The 17,046-nt window shown below is 46.7% G+C and overlaps 1 protein-coding gene across 2 annotated transcripts in view; it reads left to right on the top strand.

The window, feature by feature from the left end:
* The window catches only part of XPO6 (exportin 6), a 75,670-nt gene that overhangs the window by 57,279 nt on the left and 1,345 nt on the right, over positions 1–17,046 (top strand). For both annotated transcript variants that reach the window (XM_068104203.2, XM_068104205.2), the window contains exons 15-24: positions 4,280–4,439; positions 5,246–5,338; positions 5,516–5,666; positions 6,817–6,963; positions 8,167–8,338; positions 8,707–8,862; positions 9,116–9,230; positions 13,435–13,606; positions 13,735–13,905; positions 16,903–17,001. In XM_068104203.2, coding sequence (XP_067960304.2) covers positions 4,280–4,439; positions 5,246–5,338; positions 5,516–5,666; positions 6,817–6,963; positions 8,167–8,338; positions 8,707–8,862; positions 9,116–9,230; positions 13,435–13,606; positions 13,735–13,905; positions 16,903–17,001 — 1,436 coding nt within the window. The remainder of the gene's footprint in view (positions 1–4,279; positions 4,440–5,245; positions 5,339–5,515; positions 5,667–6,816; positions 6,964–8,166; positions 8,339–8,706; positions 8,863–9,115; positions 9,231–13,434; positions 13,607–13,734; positions 13,906–16,902; positions 17,002–17,046) is intronic.

Below are 17,046 nucleotides of genomic sequence, written 5' to 3'. Positions count from 1 at the left end.
TTCAAAGCGAGGCCCGGCACGCACCGAGGGCCCGCTTCGGCTAAAAGTCGTTCTAAACTCTACCCCGTCTAACGTCGATGCTTCACCTGCATGCTTACACCCCGCAGCCCGTTCCTTGCTCACACATCCAGCCGTGCCCATGCTCCTCGTACCTTTCCTTACACACCCAGGTACCCTCATTCCACTCACAGCCTTGGTCACACACCTGACCACCGAACACTTTGGCACACATTCGTTGCTCGCACACCTCACCAATACACCGCTTCGCGCCCCCTCCTCGGTCACCTCCTCTGTGACAATCACAGGTGTGCTCTCATTCGCACACCCAACCACGTGCCTCACCACCAACTCCAGCGTGCATTCCCACTCACGCTCTCCCATTCCAGGTGTGCATCCTTCCATCCCAGGTGTACATCCTCGCTCACCTGTCACAACCAACTCACTCTCCTTGTCACTCTCACTACTCTCACCCCCACTCTTGACCACGCACTCACCCTTACTCTTGACAGCACACTCTTTCCCCATGCACCTGTCCGTCACACACCTTTCTCGCGCACACCTTTCTCGCGCACACTCTCCCGTCACACCCTCTGTAACACTTACCACACCGCGCTTCCATGTGCCCCCTCGCACACGCGCTACGACCGACTCATTCTCACCAGCACCCTCACTCCTTGGCACGCACTTTTTCCTCACACACCCCAGAGTCGGACTTTCTCGCACACCTCCTTTTTCGCACACCAGACCTGTCGCACACTTCACCCACGGCCTCTCACGAACACCCGGGTCCATCTCGACCCCCAAGCTCATTAAATCCCCTGGCGCATCATACGCACGACCATATTGGTCACCACTTACACCGGGTCCTCTTCCTCTTCGCTTCTCCTCCATCACCTGCGAATCCCTCATCCGGTTAATGAGCACATCATCACGATCCAAACACAGACTTTGGACCAATTCTTTTATCTCCTCTTTTATCTCTTTCTTATCCCCTCTCCGTCGCTTCTTAATTTCGCTCACCCCTTCTTCCACTTCTTCTAATTTCTGCTTCACCTCTTTTATTCCCCGGTACATCTCCTCAAGCTCATCCTCTAAGGCTACCTTGACCGTTTCCAGGTGCGTCCTCACCTGCCGGTCCTTCGTCTCCATTACCTCTATCACCTCGTCCAGCCTCGTTGTCAGTCCCTCACGTACCATCTGACATTCCCTCTTCGTCGCTACCAAGTCATCTTTTAGTTCTTTCTGTGTCGCTTTTAACCCTCCTATTACCGCTGTGTTCTTCTTTACCTGGTCCGTTAGTTCTTTTTGTCCCTCCGTCAGCTGTTCCACTTCCTGCGTCAGGTCCTCTATGCCCCCTTGTAACTTTACAGTCCCCTTTCTCACCTCCTTCTCCATGTGCTCCTTACAGTGCCTCACCTCCTCGCGCACTCCTCCAACCTCCTCACTCACTCCTCTCCTGATCTCCTCCCCCATCACTTGCATCTCCTGCCCAGATGCCACCCTCATCTGCTCCATTTCCTCCCTGTGAGCATCCAGTTTGGCTTCTACCCCCATTCTGACCCCCTCTATCTGCTGCCCCATTTGGTTAACTTCCCTTTCCGCTTGGTCCCTCATGTCCCTCAATTTGCCTTCCATGGTGTTTTCTAACCCCTCTAACCCATTTCTCACCTCTTTTATCCCGTTGTCTAACCCCTCAAAATTTTTGTCTACCTTCTCACCAGTACCCCTCGCTTCGTCCCTCATTACCCCCATTTGGTTTCCCATTACCCCCAATTGCTCACTCCGAGCCCTCGCTTCGTCCCTCATTACCCCCATTTGGCCCTCCAATCGCTCACCCTGAGCATCCATCCGGTTCCCCATTACCCCCATTTGGCCCTCCAATCGCTCACCCTGAGCATCCATCCGGTTCCCCATTACCCCCATTTGGCCCTCCAATCGCTCACCCATTTGTTCCATAAGGGCCCTCATTTGCAACATAAAAAGGTTCGGATCCACCAGGGGCGCTGCCACGGTCGCGGGCGTGGATGCCGTGGCCACCTCGTGCGTGACAACGCTATTTTGCGACCCTGCCGCCCTCACTGCTTCGCTCTCCTCGCGTCCCTCAATTTGGTCCTGGACCGACCCTGCCTCACTCTCCCCTACCGGACCCCAGCTGTCTTGGTCTGCCATAGCGCGACTTTCAAAATTCGGGTTTTTATTTCCGTATAACAAAATCAAATTTCGCCGTTATAATTTCGCGCGGGAAACGCGCTCTGAATTGATTCTACTACAAATTTGGGCCTAATAAATTTAGTCCCGGGTTCGAATTCCACTCCTCGACACCAATTGTTACAGACGCGGCTTAGATGTTATTTACCGAGCGGTTTGGTATGACCACGTCTGCACAGGTTACCCGATTATACCCGAACGTTGACTAATCGCGCTACGCTAGGTCAATGAAGGAAAAGACACACGGCTGGGATTAAAATGACACGACACCAGGGATACGGTTCTCAAGACCTCCGGAGGAGGTTATATTCGTTCGGAAGGTTAGATTACAACTACAAGAGGGACAGCAAAGGAAGATAGGCACTTAGACACAATCTTATATTATTCCCGACAGACCACAGAGAAACAGGACAAAACTGACTCACACGGGGATTGATGGCAAGGAAAGCGGGTATTCGATGGCCAGCACAAGGTGCACCTTGTGCTCAGGGACAGGATAGCGCGGCCCAAAAGATGCAGGAGGTCTCTCAGCGCTCGGAGGTGGCTCTCTTGTCTTCTCAAGCTCGGGGCGCATCTCTTCTCACATCCGGTAAGTCGCTGCGTATATCCGGCGGGGAGTGACACGCCCTCGGCTCGTTAGCTCCGCCCCAGATGGAATCGGCTCGTTGCTTCTCATTGGGTGCATGCGGGGGGGTTACCGGCTCCGCCCTTGACGAGGGGCTGACAGGGAGCCCTTTCGTGGTAACCCCGTGGAGCGCATGGTCATGGCGGCTAACCGAGCTGGTGGGAGGACGCACACTCCCCCCGCGCGCCGTGGTTGTAGTTGTTGTTGTAGCTGTAGTTGTTGTTGTTGTTGTTGTTTGGGGAAGAAGATGGAAGGAGGTATGGGAAGGTCCTAAACTCACTACTGGTGCCATATAATCACATTCTGGTGCAACGAAGAGTCAGAATTAATGGAAACGAGTCCTTAACTGACATAGACTAAGAATAACTAGCAAGATGTCCGAAAGTTGTCTACGTGAGATGCGGTGGACCTGGGCACGACATTTAATGGGGGAAAAAGGGGAAGGTCGGTTCTACAGAGTGTTGTTTACAGACAATGGGACTAGGGAATGGGGGATTGGGGATAGTTGGGGAGTATTGGGGAAATAGGGGAATATTTACAAGCGGATATGGAGGCCAAATTCCATATTCGCAACAATATATTCCTGAACGCAGTTTCCGTGTGATTTAATTAATTTGCAGCAGCATTGGAGACGCCCCGAAAACAGGTAAGACTGCAAGGGGTCTCGCCGCTCCCCTCCATCCCGCGCGCTTGTTGTAGCTTTAGGTTCTGGAATCCGCCATTGAGTTTTCGCCTCAGGGGTTAAGGCCTTCGCGATCGGCATCCGTGACCGCCTGATATTAATCAAAGGCGGTCGCGCGACAGTATGTTAGAAGCAACCTTCATCCATTCCATGGACCCTACATTGTGTCATCAAAAGGAATTTGTACATTTTCTCCCATTCTCTTTCAACACCGAAAGATTAAAGGTATTTCCCCAACCCGCTGTCCCAAGGCAATGATAAAAATGGTGCGTCATCGCTGACACATCCGCTTCAGCCAATCGGAGCCAGGGATAGTGGTGACCGAGTCAACGAATGGGCGTTCAGAACAATGACGTCATGACTGAAGAACCAATCGGTGTCGCGGTTATTTAGACATGCTTATAAATGCACTAGTTCTCATCTCTTCCATCGCCTTGAAGAGTACAGCACAAAAAGCTTTGGTGTTATTGTCATTATGTCGTGTTTGTTTTCTTGTATATTAAAGTTCTGTAGTGCCAAACATCCGTAACAATCTATCTAGCACACACGATATACATTCCCTGCTGCGATGACTGCTGTTGCTAGAGCGCTTTATGCGCATATGCCGAGCATTCTGAGTGGGTTATGTCATTTTGAAAGTCGCCTATCCTGGAATAAACAAACGATGTCATGAGTATTCGACATAAAATTGAGCTTTGCGGGTGCTTTTTGGTACTTGAACGTGAGCCTCCAGTCGAGGTGTGTTGGCCTGGTGTGTTTGGCAGGACGTCGGTTGAACGTCACTGCGGAAAATGATCTGCGGAGGTTGCATTGCTCCATGCGTGACCTTGCCTCCATGCTTCAGGCCACCGGCCGCCTCGCTGACCATTTCCTGTGTGACTCTTTCAGTGAACGACTTCCTGATGCTCTCTCGCTACTCAAGAGGTCTGATTGTTGTTCAAATATTGCACAGCCTAAGTTTGCTTTTTATTTCATAAGAACACCTGCACAGATTTACGTCATCTTGAAACTATTTTGAGCTAGGTTGATAGATGTGGAAACAGGGCAGCTGGATTAATGAGTAGGCACTAACATTTTTTACGTCATCTTGAAACTATTTTGAGTTACGTTGATAGATGTGGAAACAGGGCAGTTGGATTAATGAGTAGGCACTAAAAATTGCATCACCACTGTCTGCTCATGAGTGCCATGTGGATTCAAAGTCGATACTTTTTTTGAGCTTGGTCATCGGCATTTTCGTGTTTTGGTATTTTTGTGCTTTCTCTTTCTTTAACGGTCACAATTATTCCCACGTTCTTGTGGGATTGACTGGGGAAAGCTTGGCCCAAGTCTTTCACGAACCGGCTGGCCAGGCCTGATGTTTGACTAATGTTGTGGCAAGAATTTGGAACTTGTTCAGAGTACCGGCGAGAGCTCACCTCCTCTTTGTGAAAGACACCATGGAATCTTTAACGTCCACCAACGAATACTGGCTGACGGGATGTCCGTTTAACGTCAATCCTTGGGACGACACAGACATTAAAACACCCTGCATGTGAAGCACCGGGATGATAGTTCATAGCTGGGTCGGTATTCAAACCCAGGCTAGACAGCTTGGAGGTGAGTGTGCATCCCTCTGCCAGCCCTTTTTGGGTAATGAGTATTTTAACGTTTCATCCAAGAAAAGCGAGTGCTGGGGCGGCAGGATGCGAGACCGGATGACATTTATGCTGTGCATGTTCTTTGTCCAGCTTGGTGGAGATGGCTGCATATGGCACTCAGCTGAGGCTGTTCACCGTTGAGACGACTATCCCATCTGTGCTGAAGCCTGACTTTACCGAAGTGTAAGTAGTGAGAGGCTACTTACTGGATCTTTATTCCTTTCCTTTGCATTGAAGCTCGAGATTGTGCTCGGAAAAACGTGAGCAATGAGGATTGTCGCGGTTGATCACCCACTAGCGGTGAGATGTTGCAGGTTTCCCTGTGCTCTCTGAAATAGATTTTGTGTTTACCATTGGCAGGCAGGCGCAGTCACTGGCGGCAGTGCAGGCATACTGTCACTGGCTCGCACAGTTTGGTGCTGAGTTGCAGAGGCAGAAGAGTAAACCTGACCAGATGGCATCACTTGTGAGCACTGCTGTGATGGCACTTGTACCCCTACTCAGCAACAAGGCACGTCATGGAAAAAGGGTTTTTGGGTGGGGCATGAGGGGGTTTAAATGTTATCTGCAAAGCGCTTTGGGGAATTGCTGGGGTTGTTGGAAACGCCTCGAAGGACTTCGCATGTTAAACTGTTGGCCCGTTGTTATTATAACGTGGGTCAACCCTGTGAAAGTGCTCGGTGTAGGAAACTTGATGACGTGCATACAACGGTTACCTGCATCCCACACAAACAATGACCACCTGTCAAATTAATTCTCACCTGCACCGACCCAGCTCTTCTGGTGTGAAATGTGATCAGAGGGAAGACTTTGTACCGAAGCAAACGTTCACCATTTTGTTTTTACCTAATCTCACTGACTTATTCATGTACTTTTGCTTTATTTTCTTCCCATTCCCTCAACTGACCCTTACTTATTAGTCCCCTACCGGTGTACACCGGAGGGGACTATAGGTTTGCACGCCGTCCCTCCGTCTGTCCGTCAGTCTGTCAGTCCGTCACGCAAAGAACAGCTTTCCGGACTTTTTTCCTAAACCCTTAATGCTAATGATTTCAAACTTGGTACATGGTTTCCTCATGATAAGTTACAGATCAAGTTCGAACTTCACGACGTTTCGATCAATTTTGACAAAGTTATGGCACTTTGAACTTTGGTAATTTCCCCAACAGTTTTCCGGACTATAATTTGGAGTGCGGTAAGGCAAAGCTGTTAATATTCCTTGTTTTAACTCCAATTTACATTGTTTCCACTTTTAGTGAGAAGTAGGGGTCTGTGCAACCATTCATGAACTTTATTTGGTGCAAATCGGATAATTTTTTGCCGAGTTACCTCAGACCGTGAGTTGGTAATTATATAATTCAAACAGTGCAATACGTGCAGGCCGCTCCACGGAGCGACCTTGCGGGCTTATTTTAACTCTGATTTACATTATTTTTCCCCTTTTAGTGAGAAGTAGGGGTCTATGCAACCATTCATGAACTTTATTTGGTGCAAATCGGATAATTTTTAGCCGAGTTACCTCAGACCCTGAGTTGGTAATTATATAATTCCCCAACAGTTTTCCGGACGACAGACTGCCGGTCGGGGACATGTATTGCAGCGCAATACTCAGATTGCTTGTTTTGCTTCCCTTCCCATCTTCCCCCTTTCACGCTGTGCAGATCCCAGAGAAGATACAGCTGTCTGCGGCCCATCTTTTGGTCTCCTTGGCTACGTGCGTGCGCCCACCGTTCCTTTCCACCTTGCCCGAGATGCAGAAACTGTTTAACAAGGCCGGGGATGATACGTTGTTCTCGCTGCAGAACAAGGTGCTTTGTGTGTCAGCTCGCACTGTAAATCGACATTTGAGCAATGTTATATTTGGGGGATTTGTGTCCGATACAGATAACTTCCAAGGTTTGATGTTTTTTTAACATCGTCGGTGTTGGAGCATCCACGTTTATGTTCCCCTTGGTCAAAACTTTCAGAATGGGTACATCAATTCACTGCCGTTTTTGGACGACTGTGTATAAGCCTTCCTGGAGGCCAGATTCCATGCCAGATAGAGAATCTTTAATGTGATTATAAAAGCTGCTTGTTTCCACTGAAATATTCCAAAGTGCAAGGAGTTGTATTTTTACCAGCAGGGTATGGCAACCTACAGTGACGTTTTTGTCTGAGATTACACTTTGTCACCAGTGTTCTTTCTCGGCAATACTTGCAATTTGGGATGTACAGCCACTCTTTGGGGAGGAAGGGGTTAACATAACTAGCAGAGTATCCGCCCTATGGGCGATCTTGTTCCAAGCGTCGGTATTGGATTTCAAACATCAGCGTTCCAAACGTCAGTGTTCACTCTTTCATTCCTCTTTTCTCCCGCCTCTGGAACAATCTCCCACACTCTCTTCAATCCCACTCCTCCCTCGAGGTCTTCAAAGCATCTGTTCACCACCATCTCTTATCTTCCCCATCCAAAAACTTGATCTTTTCAAGTTTTTGCTCACCTGGTAGAATAATGTAATATACGACACTGACTAAAGGTATTTTAAACAGTATTATGGTATTTTAAACCAATTTCAATGGTTGCTGGAAGACAGGGCAGCATGTAGAATCACATCAACGTAATCGTAAGATTTTAATAGATATTCCTCTGCATTGCATGTAGAGAAAACCTAATGAGATAATAACCTGACTCCCCATGCTGCTTACGTAGTGAGCCGGTGTATTAGTTCGTATAAATGTTGACTAAGATGATTTGAATCGGTTTGCTTTGTGGATAATGCCAAAAATCTTTTTTTTTTAAAGAAAAAAAGGTTCACGGCATGTTTCTGAACTTGTGCATTTTGGCCCACGGAGAACAAATATGAATAAGTGAATGTCATAGAAGATTTCGATTATAGACGACATGCAACTTGGCGTTATCAAGTTTACAACTCTGCATCTGGTGTTCCATTCCAATGTGAAATACTTCTGCATTGTTTTTGTTTTTGTTCATTTGTCCTTCAATTTGCCTTTCATTGTGCCATGATCAGGTCCAGGTACTTGTTTGTCGCTCTCTGTCAAACTCCCTGCTGCTGCCATGGCCTGGCGTTCCTGACTGTGAACAACAGTGGGACTCTCGTTCACGCAACTACGATGCCTTAGCGTGCACTCTGACGTCTAGCTACCGGACCCTACGTGACTGTACTACCCAACTCGACCAAGGTATGTGCACGTCTCATAGTTTGACTGTTTATGAAAGGTTCAACCGCACTTTAATTGCAGCAATTGTAATCTTTTATTTGATAGACCAATATGGCCTGGTTCGATTATTTTGGGGGATCCCACCTGCTCCTGAACAGCATCTGTAGCAACCATATTGCTTGCAATATTTCCTTTTCACTGCATTGGTTTAGACTTGTAATGGAGTAGTAACGTGTTGTGCTCTCGTAAGGCCGTGATCTTTTGAGCCATATGCTGTTGCTGTTTCTCGAGCTCAGGAGCAGTACCTTGCCATGGAGCACACTTGGCTGTCAGTGATTTTGGCAATTGAGTTGTAGCAGGGATGCTTCCCGTTCCCCCGCCCTGAGCAGCCAAGCCAATGGTGCTTCGGACGCTGGCCTTGCTCCGAGACATGGTGGAGAGTGTGACCAATGAGGCTCAACGACCAAAGCAGATCTGCTATCGTGCCATTGAAGACGTGGTCCATACCACACTTATGCTCCTCCCAGCCTTCATCACCCAATCTGGTGTGCCTTGCATGCTTTTCTTGTCTGTGCCATTCCATTGTGGTCTCTTTCTCTGGGTTGGACCTGCATTGGTCAACAGTGCTTGCACTGCCTTTATTGAGGGTTATTCTCCAACAATAATGATTTCAAAATGTCTAAATTTGTTTGTCCTTTTATTTTTGTATATGTTTATTGGCAGAGCAAAGAGTATTATGAATCACGTTTCCCTCTGGTCAAATCTTGCAATTTTTCCAGCAAGCTCTGTGTGTTGCAGATATCATGGACGAGGTCCTTGCCTTCTTTCTCACACTCTTCCAAAGTCTCAAAGTCCAAATGGGAGCTCCTTTCACAGAACAAATGCTTCAGACGTTCATAAGCATGTTCACCAGGTGAAGTGTTCCTCGACCACAGATTTTATTTACGTTTTAATTGTGACAGAGTGATGCTTATGTACTTTAATGATTTAGTGTTGTCAGGGTAAGGTGGTGGCCTCATGGTTTAAAACCCAAGACTGACATCCCACTGCTTGTGGGTTCAAATCCAGCTGAATATGGAAATATTAAACAGGGTTAGATCTTAACTTCTTTTCTTTTTTTAACTCACTGATGAGCTCGATCGTTAAGAGCAAAACTTCAATGATCCACGTGGCATGTTTTGAAGAGAGGCGCAATCTAAATTCAACACCATCGTGAACGCAAGAAAGGATGTTTGGATGAACAAATATGTACAATCCCTTAAATCGACTTGCATTAATTTAATTATTAATTTATTGTAATTATTTTGTTGCTTGATTTATGTATGCATATTTATATATATATATAATATGTTTGGGATGGGCTGGTTCGAGATTGCCATAGAATTGTATAGAGTAGTATGGTCCGTATACGAGTAGTTAGCCAATCTTGATGTAATAAGTAGGGACACGTAGCTTAATGATTGTTTAGTTGAACGTGCACCATACGGAGGGTGGTGTTGTAATAAATAGCGAGGGTTTAAAGTGAAGGAAACGTTTGGAAAACATCTTGTAATCCTCCGGGTGCCCCGGGTGGCAAAGAAGAGCAAAGAGAGGAGCGAGGCAGATCATGATGGAGCTCTGCCAGGTTTAGGAGAGAGGGCAGAGTTATGGTCATCTCCTGAAGAGGGTGGACCCAATCCCTCGAAGGGTGAGTGCTGTCCAAAGAGTGAAGGGGAGGAACCTGTATCGCACGGGTTTGGGCGCTTGCGATTGCGCTGATTTGAGGGAGAACTGGAGAGGCCGGAGGAGGTTTGGCATCGTGCCAGAGCGGGAGGAAAAGGATCGCGCTCTGACTGAGGAGAGTTGGGATTTTGCGTTCTGCAGGAGAAACGTATTCCCTTGTTCGTCTGCGTGCCTGTTTGGTTCCTGCTGCCTGTTCGCCTCCTCACTGTCTCATCATCTCATCATTGCCTGCTTGTCTCGCCTGTCCGTGACTGCTTCAGCGCCACCCCCGTCCCCTCCTTCAACACCACCACCACCAGAGATAAGCCTCCCGTTTTTTGTTCCCTTTCCCCATGTGTGATTGAATCTGGAGTGAGGAGCCTTAGATTTATTTAGATTGCTTTCACATCACTGTATCTTACTATAATTCACCAAATGTCTGTCTGTCTGTCCATTTGAAGGTACCGTAAAAACTGCTGGACCGATCGCAAAGATATTTTTGGTGGGTAATCCTGGGATCCCCAGGAGTAAAATAGGCTATTTAGTTTTACCAATTTCAGCTTTAGTCTCCAGTATTCTCAGGTTTGGACTCCCGCATAACATTCACGTTCGCATAACGTCCATTGTGACGATGTATGTGTTCACGGTAGTGTTTGACGTGATGGTGTGAACGTAATTTCGTAATGTTTTTCGTTTTGTAATCCTTTAATGAACGTTTAATGTTTAATGAACGTTTAATGCCCTTCGATGTCCGGGGCCGCACACGCGCTACACTGGACGGGCCAGCGTGTACCTTGCCTTTCGCCGTCACTGTCAGGCTCGGGTAAACCGCTGAGCCCCATCCGTGATGGGGACTGGGGCTTGAGACAGTGTCCTTCATTAAAAGTATAATAAACGCTGTCTCCATCGATCTTGCCAAGGCCGTAACAGCCGTAACGTTTAATCTCTACATGAGAGAATTCCACATAGCTATTTGGGCGGTGAATACGCTAACAGATCGCTGTCTCCATCGATCTTGCCAAGGCCATAACAGCTATCGGCTCAAAATCCTTTTAACTGTTGATTTGGTACAGTTACACGTATCGGGAATTTGGTACACATATCATGAGTACATACGACATAGCGATTGTGAACACGATTATCGATCACGATTCACGATCACGATTATCACGATCATAGTGTATCGATCACGATTTGAAACACGATGGAATAATATTTACCGAAGTGAACAGTGATGTGGCTTTTATTGAAATTCTAAAGATACTGTTAAGAATTTGATGATTTGCGTGTGATATGATTCAACGGATGTTTATATGAATCGTTTAAAATTAAAAAAAAAACCTTCAATTTCTGATATTTTGCCTTTTTATTTGGGCTTCCCAATTGGAGCCCCGCCCAAAGGGCCGTGCCCAAAGGAGGGTTCTGCCGTGCCCAAAGGGCGGGTACCGTTGCTCGTGTAATTAATTCTAATTGCATCCCCTTCCTTCCCTCCCAACCCGCTGTCGTATTCCTCCGACGGGTCAATCTTCCTCTGGTCTTGTTCTTCGGAAAGAAACCTGTTGGTTTTACAAAAGCTTTAAGGTTCTTGTGTGTTGCCCTCACAACTGCGCGCGCACTAAGTCCGCCATAATTGAACACAGTCTGAGGGAGTTAAGGCCAGTTTGGTCCATCCGGCCAGTGTCGGTGTTGACCGGGCTGGACGCGACAATATAATACATATAGAGAGGTTTGGGGGCATGCCCTGCAGCTGGTTGCAGCCTGCACGTGAGCCCAGCCTGGTTGGTGGGAATAATTTGCATACTTGTATATAAGGTCAAGGCTTGTGGAGTATCTAGTACACTGAATGGATGTGGATGTAACAGAGCAAAAGCAACAATTGAGAAAGGTGAGAACAACCAACAGCAGGCATGAGGGATTAAAAAAAGGGAGACTTGGAGAGGTAAGTGATATGAGGACACACGGCATAAACAAATGGATACAGAAGCAAACTCCAAGGAAGGAAAAACTGGAAATTTGGAAGGAGGTGGACTTGGGATGAGAGGGGAGTGGGGGTGAAAGATCATGGTTTTGGATTGGGGATAATCTGAGATGGTGGTGAGCAGCTGTCTTGAAGACCTGTAGGAAGGAATGAGATTGAAGAGAATGTGGAAGTTGGCTCCTCAGGTGGGAAGGTCTTTGTACGACCGAGAGCCCAGTCCGCGGCTGGCTTTGGAGGCCAACTTTGAAATGTGGTTTGCCTAAGAAAGATCATGGCTGATAGTGAGGAATGACTGAACTTTTTCAAGACGTGATTTGAATTTGCTCGTGCTTTTAATGAATACCTTGCCTTTTTAATTATCCCTGTTATCATCATAATCATTATCATCATCAATCATCATGTACTCTTTGCAGTGTTGGTGCTGCCGAAGCAATTACTAAGATACATTCCTGGACGGGTTGCCAGTACGACTCGGGAAGTCAGGGCAGGAATTTGTAATTTGTTCACGGTGACTTCACGAAGGACACTGGGATATTTACCGTCCAACTAATGCTGGCAGATGGGACACCCAGTTTAATGTTTATCTGAGGGACGGCACACACCTTTATGAATCATCAGGAATGACAGATTATAGCTGGGTTGGGATTCAAACCCAGGCTAGACAGCTTGGAGGTGAGTCTGCACAGCTCTTGGCCATCCTGCCCAGTCTTGGTTATTACTCTTATTTAAGATTGTAAAATGTTGAGGGGGAAATATCAAACGGCAAAATATGCTCTGCCTAACCTCTCCCAGTCACCACGTCCAGCTTTCACACATTTGGCTCCAGTAACGAACACGGAAGCAACATTGAAGGTCAGCTGATGTTCCTCTCTGCCGTGTTTGTGGAGTACCTTATGTCTAGAAGAAGTTTTGTTGTTTCTGTTAATAAAAGTAAACGTATTGTTCAGTTTGGTCTTTTGTTTGCATTGCCAGGGCGGCACTGCTCCTTGTCTACCCCTGGCTTTATTTTCAATGGATGTCCAGACCAGCCACTTGGGATTTCCACAATGTGGGTGTTTTTGGTGCCCTGTGGTTAGTAGACCCATGCTAAGATTGACTCATGTTCAAGATGTGATTTGAATCTTCTGGGAACCGAGCCTGTGTCTCACCACATCATTGTTGTGTTGACAGTGAAAACCCAGATCTTCAGAGGAGGGGGGAGGGATAATTCACCCTCTGCTTAATATGATGTAAATGTGGTACAAATCCACACTTTAAGGTTGACTCTTGATGTCATCAGGGCTACTTTGGAAGGGCCCTCAACGGTTCCTTAGATAGCTCTCTCCTCCTCTCGACCCCAGCTTTATCCGACCAAGAAAGGAAATGATATAAAAACACCCATCAGTCACCCATCTTCTGAGCATTCAACAATAATTGTATTTTTATTTTGAATCTGCAGGCAGCAATTAGCAGAAAGTGTGGAATTAGAAGGTGGTGCAGGTGAGCAGGTGGTTGTGAGATTACTGAAGATCCTGCAGGTGGTGGTGCAAGAACCCGGTGCTGCATTCCGCTCCTTCCTGCCCAGCATCCTCGCCCTGAGCCTCGAACAGCTTTACCCCCTCGTTTCACCCGTAAGCAAGCCTTCGGTTTGTGTGGTCATGACGGTGTGGCCTACGTTTTGAGGCAACCCTTGCGGTTTTGTGGATAAACTAGATCGACCCCCACTGAATCCATTTATTATTAAAATCCCTTCTTCCAGCATCCTTCACCTTCAATCAAGGTGGAGCTTTACGAGTTGCTGTATCTGGTGCTTCAGCACAACTGGCGCCACTTCTTCCGTACAACAGTGCTGGCCAAGGTGGGCCGTTGCCGCACCGATACGGCTGAGGAGGCCGTGGAGCATCAGTCACACTTTGTGGCCATAATGCAGGTGGTTTATTATTTATTTATTTTTTACTGCAATATAGTCCATTGACTAAGAACACTTGTTATAATTAACTTACCTAACAAATGGTACTTTTGGTAGATAATGAGGTTTTGTTTACTGTAAAGTAATCATCTTTCTCATTGACATAACTTTCGTGGTCAAGTAATTTTGGCAAAAGTTGAGTCCAGTGAATAAATATTTTGTTGTATCCGTGAAAAGGTAGACCGGTCCATGCCACTCCGATTTCAATCGCTTGTCGTGCAATTTTGGTTCTCGTCTCGTCATAGTCGTCAGTTGCATTTGACATGCTTTCTGGTTCGGTAACTTTCGGTTCCCACCCCCCCCCCCCCCCTTTTTTTTTCTTTTTCTTTTTTTTCTTCTTTTTTTTTGTATACAAGAGCAAGGCTCGTGTAATAGCTAACATTAATCACGAAAAAAAGGGATACACAAAACATACAATAAAGGGAGCGGGAGAGAGAGGGAAGCACACAAGTACAACAGCAGAGAACAGGGACATTGGGAGATCTGGGGGAAGGAGACATGGGAAGGGGGGGGGGGGGGGGGAGGGAGAAGTATAAAGCACAAGGACACCAAGGACTTCCAGGACAGAAGTTGGTATTTCAAAAAGGGGAATTGGGGTGAAATTAGCGGGGGTAGAAAAGATCAAGGTTTTGGATGGGGGAAGATAAGAGATGGTGGTGAACAGCTGTTTTAAAGACTTGGAGGGTGGAGTGGGATTGAAGAGAGTGAGGGAGTTTGTTCCAGAGGCGGGAGAAAAGAGGAATGAAAAAGTGAAGGTGAGCAGAGAGTCTTGATTTTGGCAATTTCACCAGAAGAGGGTTGCTGGCAGATCTTGTGCGACCTATAGGAATATTTGGGGGACAGAGCACAGATAGGCTGGATAGGAGTTGGTAGAACACCGAAAGACCACCTACCTGCCTGCGGTGAGTGAGTGAAAGGCCCTCACAATCAGCTTCATCGCGGGAGATTCCAATGAATCTGAAAGCTTTGGTTTCAACAGCGTTGTTTCAACAACGAGCTTGGTGTGAGGCAGGAGCACCAGCCCAGAGGGGACAGCAGTATTCCATTGAGCTGCGGATGAAAGCCTTGTATGTTGAGGAGCTCAGGTGTGCCAAGGAAGGACTTCGCACGACGGAGGATTCCCAGTCGGCGACTGGCTTTGGAGGCCAGCTTGGAAATGTGGTTTTCCCAAGAAAGATCATGGCAGATAGTGAGACCCAAAAGCTTGAGTGACAGAACGTCTTGGAGAAGATTGTTGAGAAAGTAGATGGGAGGGTTGTTCAGTCGGTCTTTGCAGAGAGACACAGTAAGAGTGTGAGATTTGTCAGGATTGAAAGACATGCTCCACTTGTTTGACCCGAATGTGATTTTGTCCAGGTCTGCAGAGAGTGAGGAGGCATCCAGTTTTTGCGGTTTCCATGGTCTCTGCGTCCTCTAATGTATCACAGTTGAGGGTTTGGAAGGCTAGGCACTGATGGGGAGCCGGAAGCAAACAAACAATGCGGAAACGGTGAATGCTAAACCATGGAACCAATAAATTCCACATTCCTGTGCCACCTTCAGTCACACGTCACACATGGACAGCAGGTTCGTGAAAGACTTAGGTTAAAAAAACGGCAAATGGGATACCATGAACCAATACATTGCACATTCCTGTGCCACTGGTGTGGTCGAACATCAAGCATGGACAGCAGGTTCGTGAAGGATTTCCACGAAAAACTTACCCGTTTGGTTCTATACCCAGTCAATGGTGAATCTGCATAGGGCGAATCCGCGAATGTCACTGTTACAAAGTAGAAACCCTCACGTCATTTCGTCATTCTATTGAACTCAATATCTCTATTTTCATTCCAAACAGCACAGCTCCAATCACAAGTTAAATAGCATTAATATAAAAAATAAACTTTCACGAATACTCGTGACATAAACAAATATTTAAATCCATGCAGACATTGCATCTGGATATGGAGCAGTTCCGTATGGTTGGAAATTCAAAATCATTATTGTATTCACTCAATTTCTAACGTCATTCCAATCATCAATTGATACAATAACAAAATGCTGCGTTAAATGACGATTGTATGGAGATATTATCAAACCAGCTCATTATCGTCATGTGTTCACTTCCGGATTTGGGGCAGCTCATTATCGAGTTTATTTCAAAATCATAATTTTATTGAGGAATTTATGAAACCTCCTACTTACCTTACAACATCTGTGGAGACCCCAAAACTTTCCACAGAAGGTTTGGTGGGGCTTGCCCCAAAACTGAGTAGGGAGTAGGTTGGGGATGGACGGACAGACAGACAGACAGACAGACAGACTCCTGTTTTATCATATGTATCGGCTGTTCTTTTCATCAAGTTTAGTGTTAGTACAAAGCGGACCGTCTTCGCACTTTGAGATGCATTCTAGTTAATAGGTTGTATTCGGTTGGCATGTCAATGGGTTCATTAATCAGGTCATCCTGCTGTCCTCTGCTGTGCCAGGCCTCTGATCGCTGATGTTTACCTGATGATCGCTGATTGGGTGTGGCATCCAGTGGATTAATTTTGTTCTTGAACGCAATTTTGGTTTCACAATATTCTGGCATGTTTGATGTGCGAAACAACTTTGCACGGACCGTTCCCGCGACACAATATGTACCTTGCGGTAATCAATTTCAACTCCACGTGTGAAATATAGAATTATATAATTCAATCAAGAATGCAGTGGCAGAGAAATTGTGTGAAATTTCATTATGGCCGTTTCATTAAGCACCGCTATTACCAAGTGGGTACTGCAGGTGAAACGATACAAGAATGCTGTGTTTGTTCGGGTTGGAGGGTGGCTGTGCACGGCTTTAAGGGTTCCAGGTAGAGACGTATTGATGTTTTTCAAAGCCTCTTTGGTGATTTGTACAAGTCCAGGGAGAATCGAGTGTAATTGTTCATGTCCACCAACTGTCGCGTTGGCCAATGCACGATTCCGTATGCGCAGGCGTACGGACAGTCGTTCCTGCAAACGGACATCCACATATTCAAGCAGAACTTGGCCTACTTGGAGAGCCTCAACTCGAGGCACAAGCTATACGAAAAGGTTCTTCCCAGCCTCGCACACTGCACTTCAATCAAGCTGACCGTC

The sequence above is a fragment of the Myxine glutinosa genome, chromosome 5 (assembly GCF_964187855.1).
Source record: "Myxine glutinosa chromosome 5, kmMyxGlut1.1, whole genome shotgun sequence".
NCBI lineage: Eukaryota > Metazoa > Chordata > Myxini > Myxiniformes > Myxinidae > Myxine > Myxine glutinosa.
This window is presented reverse-complemented; position numbering and strand designations above follow the sequence as displayed.